The sequence below is a fragment of the Paramisgurnus dabryanus genome, chromosome 11 (genome assembly GCF_030506205.2).
Source record: "Paramisgurnus dabryanus chromosome 11, PD_genome_1.1, whole genome shotgun sequence".
NCBI classification, from domain to species: domain Eukaryota; kingdom Metazoa; phylum Chordata; class Actinopteri; order Cypriniformes; family Cobitidae; genus Paramisgurnus; species Paramisgurnus dabryanus.
In genome coordinates, this window is record NC_133347.1 from 17,196,093 (window position 1) to 17,214,422 (window position 18,330).

At 37.3% G+C, this 18,330-nt stretch overlaps 1 protein-coding gene across 3 annotated transcripts in view; it reads left to right on the forward strand.

The window, feature by feature from the left end:
* The window catches only part of grid2 (glutamate receptor, ionotropic, delta 2), a 462,370-nt gene that overhangs the window by 43,984 nt on the left and 400,056 nt on the right, over window positions 1–18,330 (forward strand). For all 3 annotated transcript variants that reach the window (XR_010525685.1, XM_065247187.1, XM_065247188.1), the window contains exon 2: window positions 15,946–16,101. Coding sequence is in view for 2 of the 3 variants with exons in the window: in XM_065247187.1 (XP_065103259.1) it covers window positions 15,946–16,101 (156 nt within the window). In the remaining variant the exon portion in view is untranslated. The remainder of the gene's footprint in view (window positions 1–15,945; window positions 16,102–18,330) is intronic.

Consider the following 18,330-nt stretch of genomic DNA (forward strand, 5'->3'; position numbering starts at 1 on the left):
ACCCCTTTGCTGTAGCCATTATACTTTTAGGGGTCTTACACACCTCTTCTTCTTTAGCAGGGAACCACTGTATCAATCTCTTTAGGTGTACAGACATGTGAAAGTCATTCTTCCTCTGCCCCACTTTCCCCGGGCTCATTTTTTCTGTCTGCTGGACAGAGTGACTTGTGTTGGACTGTCAATGTTTTAATGATGTCAAAGGGTCCTTTAGTAACAGGAGTCACACCTTCATGTGCACGTCCGTCTGAGGACTCAGCAGACCCATTTGAGCCAGGTTTGATTAAATGTCAGAAGCAAAGATGTGTGCAGAAGCAAAGGTGAAGGACGGCAATGCAGGATGAAGATTACTTTTGAGGGGCAAGGGAGGCTGATGCATTAATGATGAAGGGAAATTAATTTACATTGTAATAATGAAATGAAAGTGTGGCGAAGCTGAATGAATCATAGAGGGAGACGTGCGGTGGCGGCTTTCGCACCAGAATTGCTGTCTTTGGGAATATTTTTCAAATTATCCTCAAAGAGGATAATGCACAGCAGGTGTCTCGCAGCACACGCGGGTCGTGTCACGCCGTCAATAGGGAAAGCCTGCGCTGGTATTTTGCTTTCAAAGCCATTAAATATGGTCATTATGCTCTCACTTGAATGGGCCCTGGTGTAATGCAGAATACATAGCAGGATAACCGCCTGTTAAACATTCCCACCTCATTGTCTTATAACAGCTGTATTGTAAGGATATCTCATATCCACAAATTATCGATGTCTGTAGGGTTGTTTGTGCTCACATTTTACTTAATTAACCAGCGGTGGCTTCTGTTGAATGAAAGGCAGTTGCTGTATTTCCCATGAAGGGGAAATTTAGACAATGCGTGTAAAGCTGTAAAGACCAACATAGACTGTAGACCATCTGTAGCGGATTTCACCCAGCACCACAAATGAACCACCGACTCCAGGCTCTCATGTCTGCAGTTTAATAAAACATAGGACAAGGGACACACACACACATCCTTAGGTCAACGATCTGCCAGCTGGCTCTCTCCAGTCACAAGCAGAACTGAGTCAGTCTTGAATAAAAAAAAGTTAGCAAACAAGTCTCTTTTTGGTTTCTAATTGTGTCTCTTATGTACATTTCATTGTCATTTATAGATCCCATACACCTCTCTTACATATATATATATGTAAACAATATGTTTATTATATATATAATACATAAATAAACTACACTACCAGTCAAAAGTTTTACAACACTTACTCGTTCTTTCTTTCTTTATATATATTTTATTTACATTACATAATAATAAAAAAACTCATTCAAACTACGGCATGAAATTGAACTGTCTAAATAATGTTGGTGACTAAAAGCATCCAAAATAAATCATCTGAAGTGCAGTTGCCCAATTGCCTAGAAATTGCAAAAACGTTTGTGTCATTTCATCAAGAAGCTTCTTGATAGTTTCACCTTGAATGAAAGAGTTCATATTTCATCTGGGCCATTATTGGCTGCTTTTCCTTCGAAATTCAGTCTGAGCAGGCCAGGATTAATACACCGTAGTGCCCCAGCAGAAAATTTTAGGCACACCTTGAATCAGCCTGCAATGTAATTACTCACATTTTCCCAAAATAACTGCATTTCTAAAAAAATACTAAATAAACTTAACCCCTATAGAGTTGCTGCACTTGTCATTATGCACAATTGATGAAACTTTTAGAATAGAAAGTTATGAACCAAAGATTTATACAACCCCCTTAACTAATTCTAGGCATAAGATACATGCATATTCATAAGTTATTTCCAGATAGCATATTGTAATGAGATGAGTGGCATGGCACAACCTGATCTCACAAATTTCCGTGACATAGTCACGGAATTTTTTGCTCATTTTTCCGTAGCATTCTCACGGATCTCCGCATATTTCACTTTCTTTTCCGTGGCATTCTCACGGATTGGTTACTCAACTGTTTTGTCCTATTTTCTTACCATTGTCGCTTCGGTTTAGGGTTAGATTTACATAAAATGACATCCCTACCCAAACCCAACTCTAACCCCAATGCCAGGCGACAATTGATTAAAGTTTAGAAAATATAAAAGAATACATCAGAAAAAATTGTATAAACCAATACTTAGAGTGATATACTAACCCAAACACCAAATCTAACCCTACAGAATTTTGTGAGATCAGGTTGGATTTTTAAGATCATGGTTAAAATTTCAGTCAAGTGTTTCAAATATTGACTGGTAGTGTATATTTCTACAGACTTTATCCACCAAAGTTTTTTGTATAAACTCATTAAAACTTGTGGGCTAAACTGGCACGCGGGCGGCAACAACAAACAAAGGCGTTAGGGCCATTTGTTGCTAAATCTTTATATATATGCGCTTCACTTTTACGAGAAAATCATAAACATAAACTCAATTAATCTTATCTAATCAAATAACACTTCTGTAATTGATATTGACTCACATTTTTACTCGGTTCAACATATTTTATCAATGGTTATATAGAGAGATGCAAAAAACAGACCTAGGACACGTTCAAGTTAAAAACTGTGCGCAACGGTTTATGGGTTATTAAGTTTCCTAGATAAAGGTGTGCAACAGGGTTTGAGATACGTTTTCTCTTGTTTGGTGGGTGTGTCACAACCAAGTTGAAATGTTCTCTTTTATTCTGGACGGCAAGGGTAGTGACTGTAACATCAAACGTATTTTACCGTAGTGTAGTTGCAACTCTTGCAGGGTGTTCAATGCACCACCTAGCACTTTACTTTTTGACGGCATTTATTTGGTTTATAAAATGTTTTCATTGTAGTTCATGCGTGTGTTTTCCTATCAGATAAGACATTTATCCGACGATTATGGGCACAATTTTTTAAATGCACTTTTTTATGTGCATCTTGGTGTTTCCATCCAGTGTTTTTTTATGTGCATCTCCAAAATGTGCATAAAAATAGGTGAATGGAAACATAGGTAACTTTTCACTCAGCTGTCCAATCACTGTGGAGGAGGGTTGGGAAAAATACCATACAACCAAACAACCAACGCATTTTACAATGACTGACAAACAAAACAGTAGTATAGCATCAACCAAAGCGTTCAACCAAAGTCTGCGTTTTTACGTTAAACGCTTTGTTGGACACATGGTCTTAATAACTTTCGCACAAAAACACAAACATATGAAATGCATCTTAATCTAGTCTATTACAATTATGTTCCTACAGTACACCTGATTAAGTGAGTGTCACTTAATTTACTGCCACAATGGGGCAGTGCACAGGAAATCAGTGTGAAATGTCAGAGGTCATCAACTCTGACACCCCCCTTCAATTCTTAATCGATGAGGATGACAGACCTTTAAAAGAAGTGGATATGCGTGATATCTCATATGTAACCTGAGTTAAGCGGCCTGGTGGGTACACCAGTACACCAGCATCCCATGCTGGGCACTAACATCCAAAACATACAGTAGCATGCAATATTTATGCTGGTCTTTTCAGCAGTGATGTCGCTGTGGTTTTAATACGGTGATGATGGGATTTGTTAAAAATGACTGCAAATAACCACAGCAGGTTGCCAGTTGCTCATGACAGTTTAATTAAATTTCACCCACAGACCAATAAATGTAGGCACGGGCTTGAGGGCAGACCACCATACATCCTCGAACAAAAGCCAGAACAGTGCGGTTTGTTTGCATGCTGACAGACAAAGAGAGGGCCGAACGACTGCAAAGCAAAAATTGAGAGTTATTAATGGATGACAGTGGGTGGCGGGCCACTGCCAGTATGATAAACAGTGCTCAGTGTTGCCGTTTTTATATCACGTATTATATCTGGCCATTACTGTTCTCAGTGGTCTGCAAAACTCATTAATCCGCCTTGTCTCAGAGGTGTCAACACAAACCGGCGTTCTTTTTAGGGGCGCACCCCTGCGGTCATAAATCTGCGCCTAAGATTCAGAAGCCCTCATTCCATTGCAAACTAATACATCATCATCAGACCACACCAACAACTAAGTTGCCTTCATCATCACAGAGAGCCGCACGAGGGATCGGTGCCTGCATATACTGTACTTGATATATGTGTAGTTTATCCTGACTATCATACTGTACTAAACATCACGTGCACACAAACATCAGCTATACTGTATACATCATCTTAAAATGACATTTCATAGATTTGAGTAAAGGACAGGCCCACCAAAGAGTTTGCAAATAGAAATTTGCTTGCAGATACAACATGCGTCTTTGCACCATTACACTGCCAGTCTGCTTAAAATGACTGTAAGACACGGTGAACCACATAGACTTTCACCCAGCTGCGGTCCTCTCAGACTGTGACAGACCTGACAGTGTGTACCAATATAGAGCCTCTGGCTGCAGTTACTGACACAGAGGGAGAAAGTCGTCGTTCATTTTTTCAGACCGAGACAGTTCACTGAGAGAGAACACACTGTGAAACTCGCTTACGGCTAATTATCCAAACTATTCCTCCAATGAATTTGACATTGTTTGAAAGGATCACAGCTTCAGTGTAGCAGAGTTATTGTGGCATTGTTCCATTGTAAATCGTTTTTTAAAATCTACTGAGTCATAAAGACAAACTGACAAATAGAATGGCATTGCGAATGTCGCGTTTTCTTCATTGAAAATTAATTAATTAATAATAAAAGTAATTAATTGCTAATTATTTTAATTACAATCACTTTACTGGGGTCTCAAAGACTCATTTAGAAGTGGCATAAAACAACCCCACTTCCCTCATAACCACATAAAAATATATTTATAATGTACTTCACATATAGGCTACTGTAGGCCAGGGAAGGGGAGTTTAATTATATAGCAAACTTTATACGAAAGGTAATTGTAAGTGTATTACATATAGATCATTTACAAAGAGAAAATGCACATAAAAACAACAATAAAAATCATAAAATGTGTGTAAAATGATTGTTAATGTGTATGGAAAAGAATAAAACAAAATATAAAGACAAAAATAAAAGTGCAATCAGTGTGCAGCAGCAGCACAGTGCTCATATTGTAAATTAACAGGTAGATATAAAAGTGGATACTGTTGAAGCATATCTGATCTTTTCTGAAAGCTGATTCCTATGGAAAGCTATAATGCTGACTGACCCTCGTTCTAAATGAAAATTCAAGAGTTTATTGTCATGGACCTAAAGAAAAGATAAAATTTAGCGCCACGTACGCGAGTTGATGCAGTGTAATGTACTCATCACAAACGTGCTAAAATTCATGCAGCCCTGCGCAGGCTGATCAGCGAATGACATCATAGAATCGCGAGAATGATTCGAAAGCATAGTTTTTGAATCCCTCTTGCGGGAAGTCATACGACGACTGGTGTATAGAGCGCCGCATGAGGTTGAACATACTACAGTACGGCTAGCGCTAATACAGGACGGATTTCTTCCAGTGGAAATTACAAGCTTGACGCAGGTGATTTTTCTCTAGGTTTGGTCAGGGGATCTCTGTATTGTAGGCTATACAGTTATCGATGTATAGCGGATAGCGAAGGTGATATGAAACGCTTTTGAAACACTATCATAACACTCTTTTTAAAACTTTGTGAGTAACGTTAGCAGGTGATTGCCCATACAACCAGCGATCTGTTTTGCCGTTGCCGATTCCTCAAACGCATGGTTGTGTTCGCGTTTAATAGCTAACCCTAATCACGATTACCAAATGACATTTCAAAACTTGTTTAATCAATAGTTAATAACGGTTCACGTGCTTACCTCAGTATAAGTGTAACTAAATAATAGAGAATCCAGTTAGAGCTTTTTATTGTTTATGTGTATGAAATTGTATTCTTTGATAAAATAGTTTGCACCCATCTGCATTTTGCACTTAAAGGAATAGATGACCAAAAAAATGAAAACTCACCCATGCGAAATATGACTTCCTTTCTTTATTTCTTTTGATTAGGTCTTTAATTTCTTCCATAAATGTATGCTTTTTTGCTTCAGAAGACATATAGATTTCATTAATGATTTATGTATGAGCTTTATCAAGGGATGACCACCATATAAGATTACATGGTCATTTTAATGTACAATTATTGGGGCCTTTTTTAATAATCTAAGCACATGGTCTAAATGTACATGGCGCAAGTGCATTTACGGCATCTCCGATTCCACTTTTGCTAGTTTTTAAAACAGGGAAAATGTTCTATCCACCTGGAGCACAGTCTAAAAGGGTTGTTGCTATTCTCTTAATGGGTAATGGGTGTGTTTTGGGCGTAACGGGGCAATTAACCAAAAAGAGTCTCATCTCTCATCCTCTTTAAAAGCCAGTTGCGTTCATGCCAAGGTGGATTGCTTATTTACATGGCAGAGTTTGTAAGTGTAAAAACTGCAAGCAGAGGAAGAAGACCCCCAGTTTAAAATTGGTGTTAAAAATGTGCGTTTATTCATTATAATGGTTATTTGTGTAATTAAGGCTTTGATTCACTTTAAAAGTCAATATTTCAGTAGTGGACTAAAATAAGCTGGTAAAGTATGATGCATGATCACTGTAATCTCAAAAAGTTTTTTTAAAGGTACAATTTGTAAGATATTTGCAGTAAAATATACAAAAATCACTAGTCCGGTGTTATATATTTTGCCCAGCTGATTACTAACAATATCTATAATATTTTCAACTACTTGTTGTAAATTATGAGAAAATTGCTGCCCTAAACAGTGACACGGGGCAGTGCAGTCGCCTGTTAATGACGTTAATATCTATGTAACCATTTGTTACCGCCTTTGACCACATGACAACAGTGTCGTGGACAAATGCGGAAGTAATAGCGTCTGTCGGGCCACTCGCTTTTTTATGGTAAGTAAATTTGTTCATCTGAACACTTAAATCTGTGCTGTGTTAACAAACCATTGTATTGGACTAATACTGTAACATCTATGACTAACAATTGCGCTTTGAACATTACATGAAACCTTACATAATGAAAAAAAAACCCGATGTCATCAAACACAACATTTATAAAACTTGATTACTTTACCTCATGTAACATGATTTCTCATTCCCGTCTGATTGATGGGCATCAGCGTTTGAGTTAAAGACAACAAATCCCATCAGTCCACGCTGCTTTAGAGCATCAATAATCTACGTCATTGTTATTGATTTGATCTGGCGCCATCTAGCGGCACGGAAAATACAAATTGCATCTTTAAGAATATTTTACAAAATGCTTAAAAAAGGTTTAAATTAGTAAAAATACTTTTATTTGTAACAAACAGGAGATAAAGAATTTACAAACGTGTGGAGAATTCAGCAATCGGACAGCGCCCTGAGTGTTTTGTAAAATATTACTTAAAAATGGTTCTCATCTCACCATATCCAGAGGTACAATGTCATCACTTACAATATATCTGTGCATAAAAAATAAATGCAATATATATGTGCACTTTTTAAAAGCAAAAAAGCAGCCTTTCTGATAGCTGATCTCAGATTCACGCCTTCTAAAGAACTATAAATTGTTCTCATTTATGTCCAAGAGACTCAATAATAATCTTTTACATTTTAATCCTTTAAATTTGTCATATTTTAATTGGTCATATATGCGCATCCATTGTGTGTTATAAGCAAAAGCGCAATGTGATCCTGTTTATAGGCGCATATTACTATAACACATTCTTTCAATAACAAACATTTTTGACTAGGTTTTAGTTAGTCAATGGCATATTCTATTTTAGTTGTCTGAACATTGCAACGCACCAACAATGTGCCTGAACAGACCTCGATTTCAAACCAGTATGCCCATGGGCGCACAAATGGGCGCAAATGCATCTGCTACTTAAAGAATGTAACACTGGACGTGAAAATTATAACTGCGCCTCATTGCGCATGGTATATGATATAGGGCCCATTGTGTTTCTAAAAAATTATATTATAGGTTGGGAAGTAAAAGTTGGGGCGTTACTGTACCAAAAATAGTTACTGTAATGTGTTACAATTACGTACTGATTTTTACTAAAAAACATAGTAATCAGTTACATTACAGTTACATTTTTGTAAAAAAAGGAAAACTATCAAGATTACAATGGTATATTTTAAACTAAATAAATAAATATTTTGGCATAATAACACTCAGTGTTATTATGCAGCTCCCTTGTTTAGTAGTCAGGGCACTGATCAAGAAGTCTGCAATTTAAGGGCTGTCTCTAGGGCTGGGATAAACGATTATTTTTTAAACGATTAATCTAGCGATTCTTTTTTCGATGCATCGATTAATCTAACGATTCATTTTATCAGTCCGATTCGACTTCGATTCGATTCGATTATCTCCCCATTAATTAACTAATAGCAATTTATACATGTTGATTTACATATCTGAATGTAAACATTTCAATATATGTTGGTTGTTCTTGAAATTTCAAAATAAAAAAAAGATACAAGTGCAAAATAATGCATTCTTAGTCAGAGGAAGCATTTCATAAAGCTTTTGCAGCTCATTCTGTGCTGTTTAGTAACAGTATAAAAATCTCAAGTTCAAATGACTTTATTTTGCATGCATTTATGAGCAAAACCTCTTCAATGTGCCTTTTGATGGTCACACAGTGTAATTTTTATAACTTGATTTGTTTAATCCGCATTGTTTTTGTGCTGTTCTAGTCCATGTAATGACAGATATAAACACAATTAAACTTAAGAAGCACATACATTATTAAATCTCTTTCTCTTAAGTTTATTAAGATAGATGAGGACTCATTTACTGCTGTACAGAGAGTGAATGAAAACGCAGTCTTCTGGCAACAGTGTATTTTTACATATTTCATTGCTTTTCGTTAAATTGTTCTGTTTAAAACACAATTGGCATCACATTCATGATTTTATGGTAAAATGACACACTTTCGCGTCAATCCACGAGCATTTAAACCAGGGGTGTCAAACATGCGGCCCGCGGGCCGGATGCGGCCCGCAAAGGTGTCCAATCCGGCCCGCATGATGATTTATACAGTTTTATTAAATATCAAATACATATTTTAAAAACCCTTTCAGGCGGGTGTCTAGTTCGTTTTTAATATGAGAGACTTGCGGAAACCAGCAAAACGCGGAACAGACTAAACACGGTGCCCAAAAATCTTGCCGTTTCATTGTTACCGCTCCCCTAAAGATCCACTGATTCCAGTAATCCACTTCGTGTTTTCCCGCCCGCTCCGCAGCATCTCTGTGTCCAATCTCTGCCTGGAGAGCGAAGACGACAGTTTCCGAAGTTCGTTGCATTAACAGGTAGATTCATTACATTATATCAGTTGTTAAACCGCAGAATTCGTAATTTGGAAGTTTGTTTATGTAATTCTTCCGGTAATGATTTGCTGTCGATGTTCTAAAAGTGCTAACAACTTAGCAAGCAAACGACAAAATATCCACATTCTTAGTATTAACGTTACAATGCTTGTCTAAGGGATTTAATGTTCCCGATCAGATCTAAGTTAATATAAACACTAAATTTGCTGTTGTTGGCACACTTTGTAGACAAAAAAATAAAAAAACACGAATGCCTTCACAAAATAACGACAGAGAACGGAAAGGGAGGCTGCTGAAGGCAGTTCAACATTACAAACATGGATTCAAAGCTCCATCAAGCCAGCAGGTAAATCATATTGAATATTTAGCAGATTGTCACACTTTAATTCTTGTTATTTCCCATTATAATCACTTGTCTAAGTTGATGCTAGTAATAAAACACATCATATTTGTAATACTTTATTAAACCATAATAATAGTACCACCCCAATAGTGCCATTTTTGGTTTGGGCCACTGCCCCATCTAGCATTTTCATTTTCTAAATGACTGTTCTCATTACAAATATATTCCAAAGAAAAGTGAATGGTTTATAAATAATTTTGGCATTAAGGCAAAAGAAGTTAAATTAAAGCTTTTCAACCTATAAGGCCTGTGGATTTTGTACAGATTTAAATTTGTGTGTTTAATATGTACAGTATGAGTGTGACCTTATGAAATGTAGTTTTCACAGAGCTGTGTGTTTCTCTAGTTTTCTTGCTAAACAAATTAACTAATTGGTTTGTTTAGTTAATTTTAACACAATTATCAGCACACTAAGGTTTAAAAAAATTATCCGGCCCGCACTTCGTGGCATTATTTACCATCCGGCCCTCAGCCTAAAATGAGTTTGACACCCCTGATTTAAACCATAAACAAAGCACTTTCACTTTAAATTAGCTTGAGCAGCGCAGCGCAGCAGAATCCACGCAGAAACGATTGCAGCACTGTTGCTACAGAGCCGCGAGCTCGCGCTCCTCATGCGGCAGGGTGCATGTTTGTTAACATGGGCGCTGAAAAAACATGCGCCGCTTACGCACTGCTCACACTTGCTGTGAAGCCGGCGTGGACTGGAGCCAATCGCGTTGCTACTACTCAACGGCACCGTCTTTTTGGGTCTGACTTATCGACGCGCATATTTTGCGTCGACGTATTTTTTGCATCGACGTCGTCGATTACGTCGACGCGTTGTCCCAGCCCTAGCTGTCTCAATTGCAAAATCCTTCCAGTGCATTGGAACGTTCATTCCCTAAAAATTCCCTACTGGGAAAATCGCTTTCAATTCATGAAATTTTGCAGCTATTTTGTTTTCAAAGAAGAAAACACAAACAACATTGTACAGTGCAAACAGACTTCTGGCTACAAAAACACTTTCTTTATCAAAAGACTCGACACCCAACCTAAAGACGCATTTGCAGGTAATTCTAGCACAGAAATCATGTTAGATTAAATGTCAGAGATGTTAAAAAGATGTTAGCTGTCTAGGTGGGTAACTACTAACGTAGACTAACTGTGTTCCGTACACTTTCGGGCTTTTCCGCAAGCTTTCGTCTACTCCTCGATGTAACTTGCTCAAAATAAGCATGTTTGTGTGCGCATTCTCTGGGGGAAGGCCTATTGTATGATTTACACTTTGATTGATGTCTTTTGGACCAATAGTTTTTGAGAAAAGTGAGAAAAAGTACCTCCTCCGCCTGTGTACGAAAGATGATTAGGGAAAACGGTGTTCCGTACATGCTAACAATGATGTTCCGTACAGAGCACAAAACTTGATTTCAGCTACGAAAATGGACATTAAAGATGAAATAATGTTTTATTTTACTTGATTGTGATGTTTTTTAATTTGTTAAAGCATGATGAAAGTTAAGTTAAACATAATCACTGCATACAAGATGGTACTGACAGACGTGCTATCCGACTGGCTCTATGCAGTCATCGGACGCAACCGACTTTAAACATTAATTACTCCAATTTCAAATATTTTTTTCAACAAAAGGTAATATATTTAACAGTTTGTGATAAAAATCATTAATTTTATAAAGACGTAAATAAAGTGTGAAGCATAAATTAAACCGAAATCCACATTTTTGCTGCCCCACTTGTCTCCCCCTGAAGCTTCAGTCTGTTAGCATAAGCCTGCCCACCGGCCGTTATCAAACACAAGAGGCGCACACCGCAGATTTACTGAATAATCACTGAAACAGTTTGCATGAGTTTCTCTTTCCTGGTCGTGGATGAAAGATGGGGAAATGAGGATGACACAGATATGAATTTTGTGTGTGATCTCAAATTATTTATTGAGTTATTGGCAGTAAAAGGTCATCTGTACGGAACATCGTTGTGTACGGAATACAGTTAGTCTACGTTACCACCAACACCACAAGCTCAGTCAATCAAATAAAAAAAGATTAGGGCTTCAATCAGCATGTGTTTTAAAAGAAACGTAATATGTAAAGACTTTTTGTAGAATTTTTAAATGTTATGGATAAACTATAATAATATATATTTTTTCTTGTACTTTAAAAAAATAAATCATTGTGTGTGTGTCCTTGAAGGAATTACTTTTATATTTTAGTGCTTGGATTAGATCACTGAATACTTTTTTATGAAGTAATTTGTAACAGCTTGCCATTGGTGTGTCTGCTTCAGCCAGGCTCGATGCTCTTTCATTTCTTTTTGATTTATTTGATGAAGTTGCCTTTTTCTCGGTCCTCAGTTGCCCAAGAGCTGCAGCCCCTCTGTTTAGAGCTGCAGTCCAGCAGCTTGTAAATCAGTTTTCTCAACCCCGCTCTCACACTCGCTAACACTTAAACTCTCTCACCCATCTGAAGAACAGAAGCCCCATGGGATAGTGAGTGGGACTGATTAAGACGAGGGAATTTGATTCCCATTGCTTTATTCCTCTTGAGAGTGGCTGCAAGATATTAATCTGACCAGTATTGCTTATAAGGACGTGGTACTGGCTCTTGAACACTTTTATTTGTGGAATATGTTTAGTTCTCAATCACGCTACCTACTTGAGCAAGTCTGTGCTGCAGTTTGAACAGGTGTTGATGTTCTTTCGGCATAGAAGCAGTCTCTTTTCCTCTCTCCTCATACATTTCCATTTTGATGCTGTGTCTGAAACCACTCTCTAGTTCACTCTTTTCTATTCCCTATGTAGCGAATGACATTTGAGTCCACTGTATATGGGAAAAAAGAGAACGACAATGAATGATTTGGACACTGGTGTAAATGCCATGCATCAGAGAGTGCAGTCGCAGACATTTTGGTCATAAACATTATGTCTATGCCGTATAACTGTGCGGCTTTATGGTATCGTTAAATGGTAAAGTTCATTTTCTTGCTGTTTGTCACATTTATTGCATTAGCTAAAAACAATAATAAGAAGAAACTATTTGTTGTGTTATATGTTTATTTGTTATATTCTATAAATATATACATTTAAACATAAAAATATTATTTTATATTATATTATTTTATATTATTATAAAAATCACATTATTTAACGTGTTTAATAATATACATGTATGAACATACTTTATATAAACACAATACTTTTTGTGAGGATTGTTGTCATTGTCCTCACTCTGACTGTGGTTAGGTGACTAACTTGGCAAATTTGGGAAATAGTAAGTTAGAAAGTGTAAATGAGATGTACAGATGACCTACAATCTAAATTAAGTGGTTCACTCAGGTTTCGGACACCGCTACAAAATGGCTGACAATCTATAATGCACTAAATCGAAGTAATTTCAAACACATACAGAGTCTGATGAAGTTAAGATTGAAGGGTTAATACGCCAAACAATTGCACCACTTTATACGTGCAGTATTTAAGCACAAATCTCATGTGTTAATCCAGTTTACCCAGCTGGAATAGCATTGAAGTATCGCTTCACTGCGGGAATTTTAATCATGTTTTCTCAGCACATTTCTATGTAAATAAATAACACATAGAGTATGTCTTGTCAAAAAACTTGTTATTTGCCTGTTGCAATTAACATCGTGCTCTGAATAGATTTTTTACTGTATGTGCGTCTATGTTTTCTGGTGATCATTGCACCATTCACAAGATAATAAATAAATTATAAATATCATTGTTACAGTATAAATGAGCCAATTATCTGTACTGCAAAAAGCTGTAGTGGAGCAGTGCCATATAGTTTAGATAAAGTGTTGCATATTGTAGTACTCTTTGCGGTTTAGCCTTAAGGACCCCGGATTTGTGCAGATTTTATTATGTTATGTGATCTGATTTGCATAATTATTTTAGTCAGTCTGTTGCCAAAAAACTCAGACAGTGCATGCAAATAAACAGGTCTTGGTTACCCTGCACCTGAAAGAAGTAATTTTTTGCCAGTTGTTTGTTATTGAGAAACTAAAAAGTTGCATCACATTCTTTGTCTGATCTTTTAATTAAAGTCTGATAAATAGATGGTTTAAGTTTAAATGGCAAAACAAAGGCAAATGCAGGTCCACATAGACTAGAGAGTAATGCTCTACAGCATTCCCCACCGCTACAGATGAGATATGGAGCTTTAAAGAAACCTCCACCTTGAGTTTTGTTTCTATGGCAACTCTATTCTACCCTCGGATAAAAAACCCATTATGATGTTTTGCAGAGGATTGGAGACAAAGTGAGTGTTTTTTCCTGAGATTTGTCTTGTTAAAGGCCTGACAGTTTTTACAGAGCCCTGCAGGTAGTGTCTTGACTAAATGCAGTTCTCAACTGACCATAGACTTTAATATGATATAGGTCTACTGAATGTCTTGTGTGCCGCCACATAAAGAGCGCCAATTTGTCCCTACAGAAGACACATACTGTGAAAATACTTGGCCGCAGATACTGTACCTTCTTATAATGGTTGACGGTATATCTTTTATATATAGAAGTTGACATTTGATTCAATTTTTGTGTGTATAAAATTCAATTATAGGTTGTAAAATACTGTTCTCCATTATATACAGATCCTTTAAAGAACTATAAATGAAGTTGTTTACAGGAACATTTGCACCCTGAATTTAATAAATACCTGATGTGCACATGTAAAGAAAACAATTGTGTTTTTCTTTATATGTGTACTGTATACACTTAAAAAATTCTGGGTTATTTTCGACCCAACCTAGGGTCAGTAATAGGGATCGACCGATATGGATTTTTCAGTGCCGATACTGATTTTTGTTTCATCAGCCTTAGCTGATGACCGATACAGGCTGCCGATTTTCTTGAGCCGATATTTGGAGCCGATACTGCTTTTGCTCACTCAATTTACATCTTAAAAATTATGTAAAAAAATGGCATGTTGTTAAAAAGAGATGTTATAAGTTTGGACAGTTGTATTTTAGTCTAGGACTAGCCTAATCCCTGTCCGGGAAACCGCCCCATAGAGATGAGAAATGAAAACCTGTTTTGTTCAGCTATTAGGCTGGGCTTTTGATGTTGTCATGCAAAGGTTGGTTGTTTTTAGTCACATTAACTGCAATCGTTTGCGGCTTCCAGCACTCTGTCTGTAAATAATGCTGGAAAAAATCGGTGGACACTGAAGCCATGTATCCGCTGATGCCGATACACACAAAACTCGCAAATATCGGCCCGATATATCGGCCGGCCGATATATCGGTCTATCACTAGTCAGTAAGGGACAAACCCAACAATGGGTTAAAACAATCCAGCATTTTGGGTGGAAACAACCCAGCATATGTTAAATTACAACCCAACGAATTGGGTTTGTCCCTTTTTGACCAGACGCTAGGTTGAAAATAACCCCGGATGTTTTAAAGCGTATAAATCAGGGTTCCCACGGGTCCTTCAAATCCTTGAAAGTTTGTGAATCTGGGGGAAATAATTCAAGACGCTGGAAAGTTTTTGAAAATATACATACATAAAAACAGGTCATTGAAAGTGCTTGAATCTATTTTATGCAAGAAGTGTTCTGGAAAAAATCCATATTATTCTCTGTGTAGTGTAGGATAATATCATTATAATTCTAGACTTTATAAGCACATGTGCTAAACTGTTAGCTTTAAATGCTTATATCTTTTGTATACAAATGCTGATGCATACCAAAATGCTTTTTTTGCATAGTTGTGTTTGACACATAAAAACATCTCTGGTTACGTATGTAACTGTTGTTCCCTGAGAAGAGAACGAGACGCTGCGTCTCCCTCGCCATACTTCCTGCATCCCTGTAACGCCGTCTTTGGCATTATTTCAGTAGCGATATACTTCCTGGCTCCCGCGTCACCCTGTCTTTGTCGTTAAGCCTCACCATTGGTTGAATTTGATACACACATTTAGACGCACTTACCCCTGGAGGCATCCCCAAAGTGTCACCGCAGTGACGCAGCGCGAGTTCTCTCGAAAGGGAAATGTAACAATTTATCTTAAAAGGTAACACGATGTAACCTTGCTCTCACTTGAAATGTGTCCCCACATTTCTAAGGTGTGGGAAACCTTATAAATAGTTCATACAAACATATATGAAGAGTTTATATGTAACTTTGTTGGAAGTCTACATTGTAAACACATCATAACGGTAAAATATTAAACTAATGAATACGTTTAAAGTCTGTGTATCATTAATGTTGTGTAAGTTGCAGTCATTAATACAAAACTCTTAACAAATCTTAACGAATTGTCGTTCTCAGGGGCCATTTTTGATGAATCTGCCAAAAAGGATGACGAAGTGTTTCGCATGGCGGTGGCAGATCTCAACCTCAACAACCAGATCCTGGAAACGGAGAAGATTACTATATCTGTGGAGTTTGTGGACGGCAACAACCCTTTCCAGGCAGTGCAGGAAGGTATGTCCTTTGACTTTGAGCTAAATGAGCTTTCTTGTCAGAATCATGTATCAGAGTCATGTACATTTTGACACGCATATTCTTAAAGTGAGAGCCTCGTATGATAAGGATTTGGTCTACAGTCTAGTTTTGATGGATGGATAAAAAACAAATGGATGAATGGATGGATGGATAGCAATGCAAATATACAAAAATACCTAAATTGAGTGGACTAAATGCTTTAAACAGAGCAATATAAAGCATTTGTTGAGAGAAACCGTTGTAGGCAGCAGAGTCAAAACAAGTCAATGTTTTCTCTGCTCATGCACACAGCGGAAGAATTGTGGAGTCTTATGGCAGTAGGCAGGAATGACCTTCAATGGCACCCTCTGTTACACCGCAGATAGATCACCCTGTTGCTGCACGCACTCTTCATTTCAAGAAACATGCCTTAGAGAGAGTAGGAGATGTAGTACATGATGTTCATTAATTTGGACACTGTTACCCTCTGAGCCACTACCTCCAGAAAGTCAAATAGTGTTTGCATAAGACAAAAGACGTCAATGTAGCCTGCATTCGTTTACTTGAAGTTGAAAATATCCATTTTACAGTACATGACTGAACCTTTGATGCTTGTATTTACACTTAAAGATTTTTCAGCTTAACATTTAAATTACTGAATTATTTAACCTAAAGAGCTGGAATAAACCAGTTTAGCCACCTCTTTTAATCATTTGAATAAAATATTGCTCTAGTCTAAAGTTTATACGCTTGTGTAGCCTGGCATTATGTAATTGTCTAGTCCCACCACGTTCATAGCTTCAAATTTTGAGGTCAGCATTAACTCAGCCTCTTATATTTGATTTAAGATCAGTAAAATGATCCTATAATGCCACAATGCTGTGGTTTCTTCAAATTAGTGTTGTTTGTTCTTTGGAGCGGAGCCACTTTCTGTTATCCTGCAAAGAAACCGGGCAGGTACAGGGCCCTTGGATCTTTTCCATTCATGCATCAGCAAGTTTTACTGTGAGTTTGGTTAAAAGCAGGGTATCTGATTTGATCCAGAAACATTTTTAGTTATGCTGGTTTAAAGTCCTCTCATTCTGATAGCAATCATTATGTTAAAGTGTTTAAATGTATTTTCATCTGTAAAAGGCGTAGGACCAAAAAACTTGGACCGAATGCAATAATTGGATGCATGCAATTTTTCTCCTCTTCTGTGAATGTGTTTTGCATATGCCACTGAGCACCCTGTTCATAAAGACATCATATGATCAGCACGTTCGTTCGGGTTAAAAAACCCGAAATAACATTGGTAACTTTACTGCTTTTCTACAAGATGGAAACTGCGGCTGGAGGCAAAGGGTCTGAAAGGGTGGTTGCAGTGTTTCTTTTGGAAAGGTACTGTAGGTACACGGTGTGATTTTATTTTGATGGATCCAGATATTATTTTTTCATGAAATATTGTGTTGCTTATGTAGTTTGTGTACCTCTACGAATTAGCATAACAATATTTATGTTTTCAAAATTACAAACAAACTAATTCGTCTACACAACCAAAAGCGTGCTGTATCTAATTCCGACAGATGTTTATGTTCATTATTTTGGTAATGTTATTCACGTAGTACTGCAAAGTTTTCTCACTGATGAATGAGATATAAGATGTGGACATCTGGTCTGTGAGTGTTCATAGGTGTGTTTGAGTTCATGCGGAGCTGCGCAGACCGATTAGCGAGGTTTGCACTTGCAGTCAATGGAAGAGTTGAAGACGGACCCATCAAGCCGGACACCTGCTGCTTGCCGTAGTGACGTGTGCGCCGTGTTTCCTGAATTGAATGGAGGGTGTGTTTGTGGTTTCAGCGCTAGTAGGCTAAAGTTATCATTTTTCAAAATCAGATATCCTGCCTTTAACTAACAGTTATTCTTACTTGCGGTATTTTTCTCTGTATTCTACGTATGTCTGCTCATATGCCATGAAGTTTTGTTTGCCAGTTGTTTATTTGCACCAATATTTTGACAAGTTCTTATTTGATACAAGCTGGATAGGTTTGTATTGCCATAATTGGAAAAATTGGATGTTGTGTATGAGCATGCTCCAGAACAAAGGTTAAAAGATAAATGCAGCTTTATAGTAGAAAGCAAAATACAGTCATCTAAAACAAGGAATAAAAGCTTACATTCATAAAAATTCGCAAGACCTGACAAATAACCGAGGACACAGGAGGATTTCAATTCGACACAAAATACTAG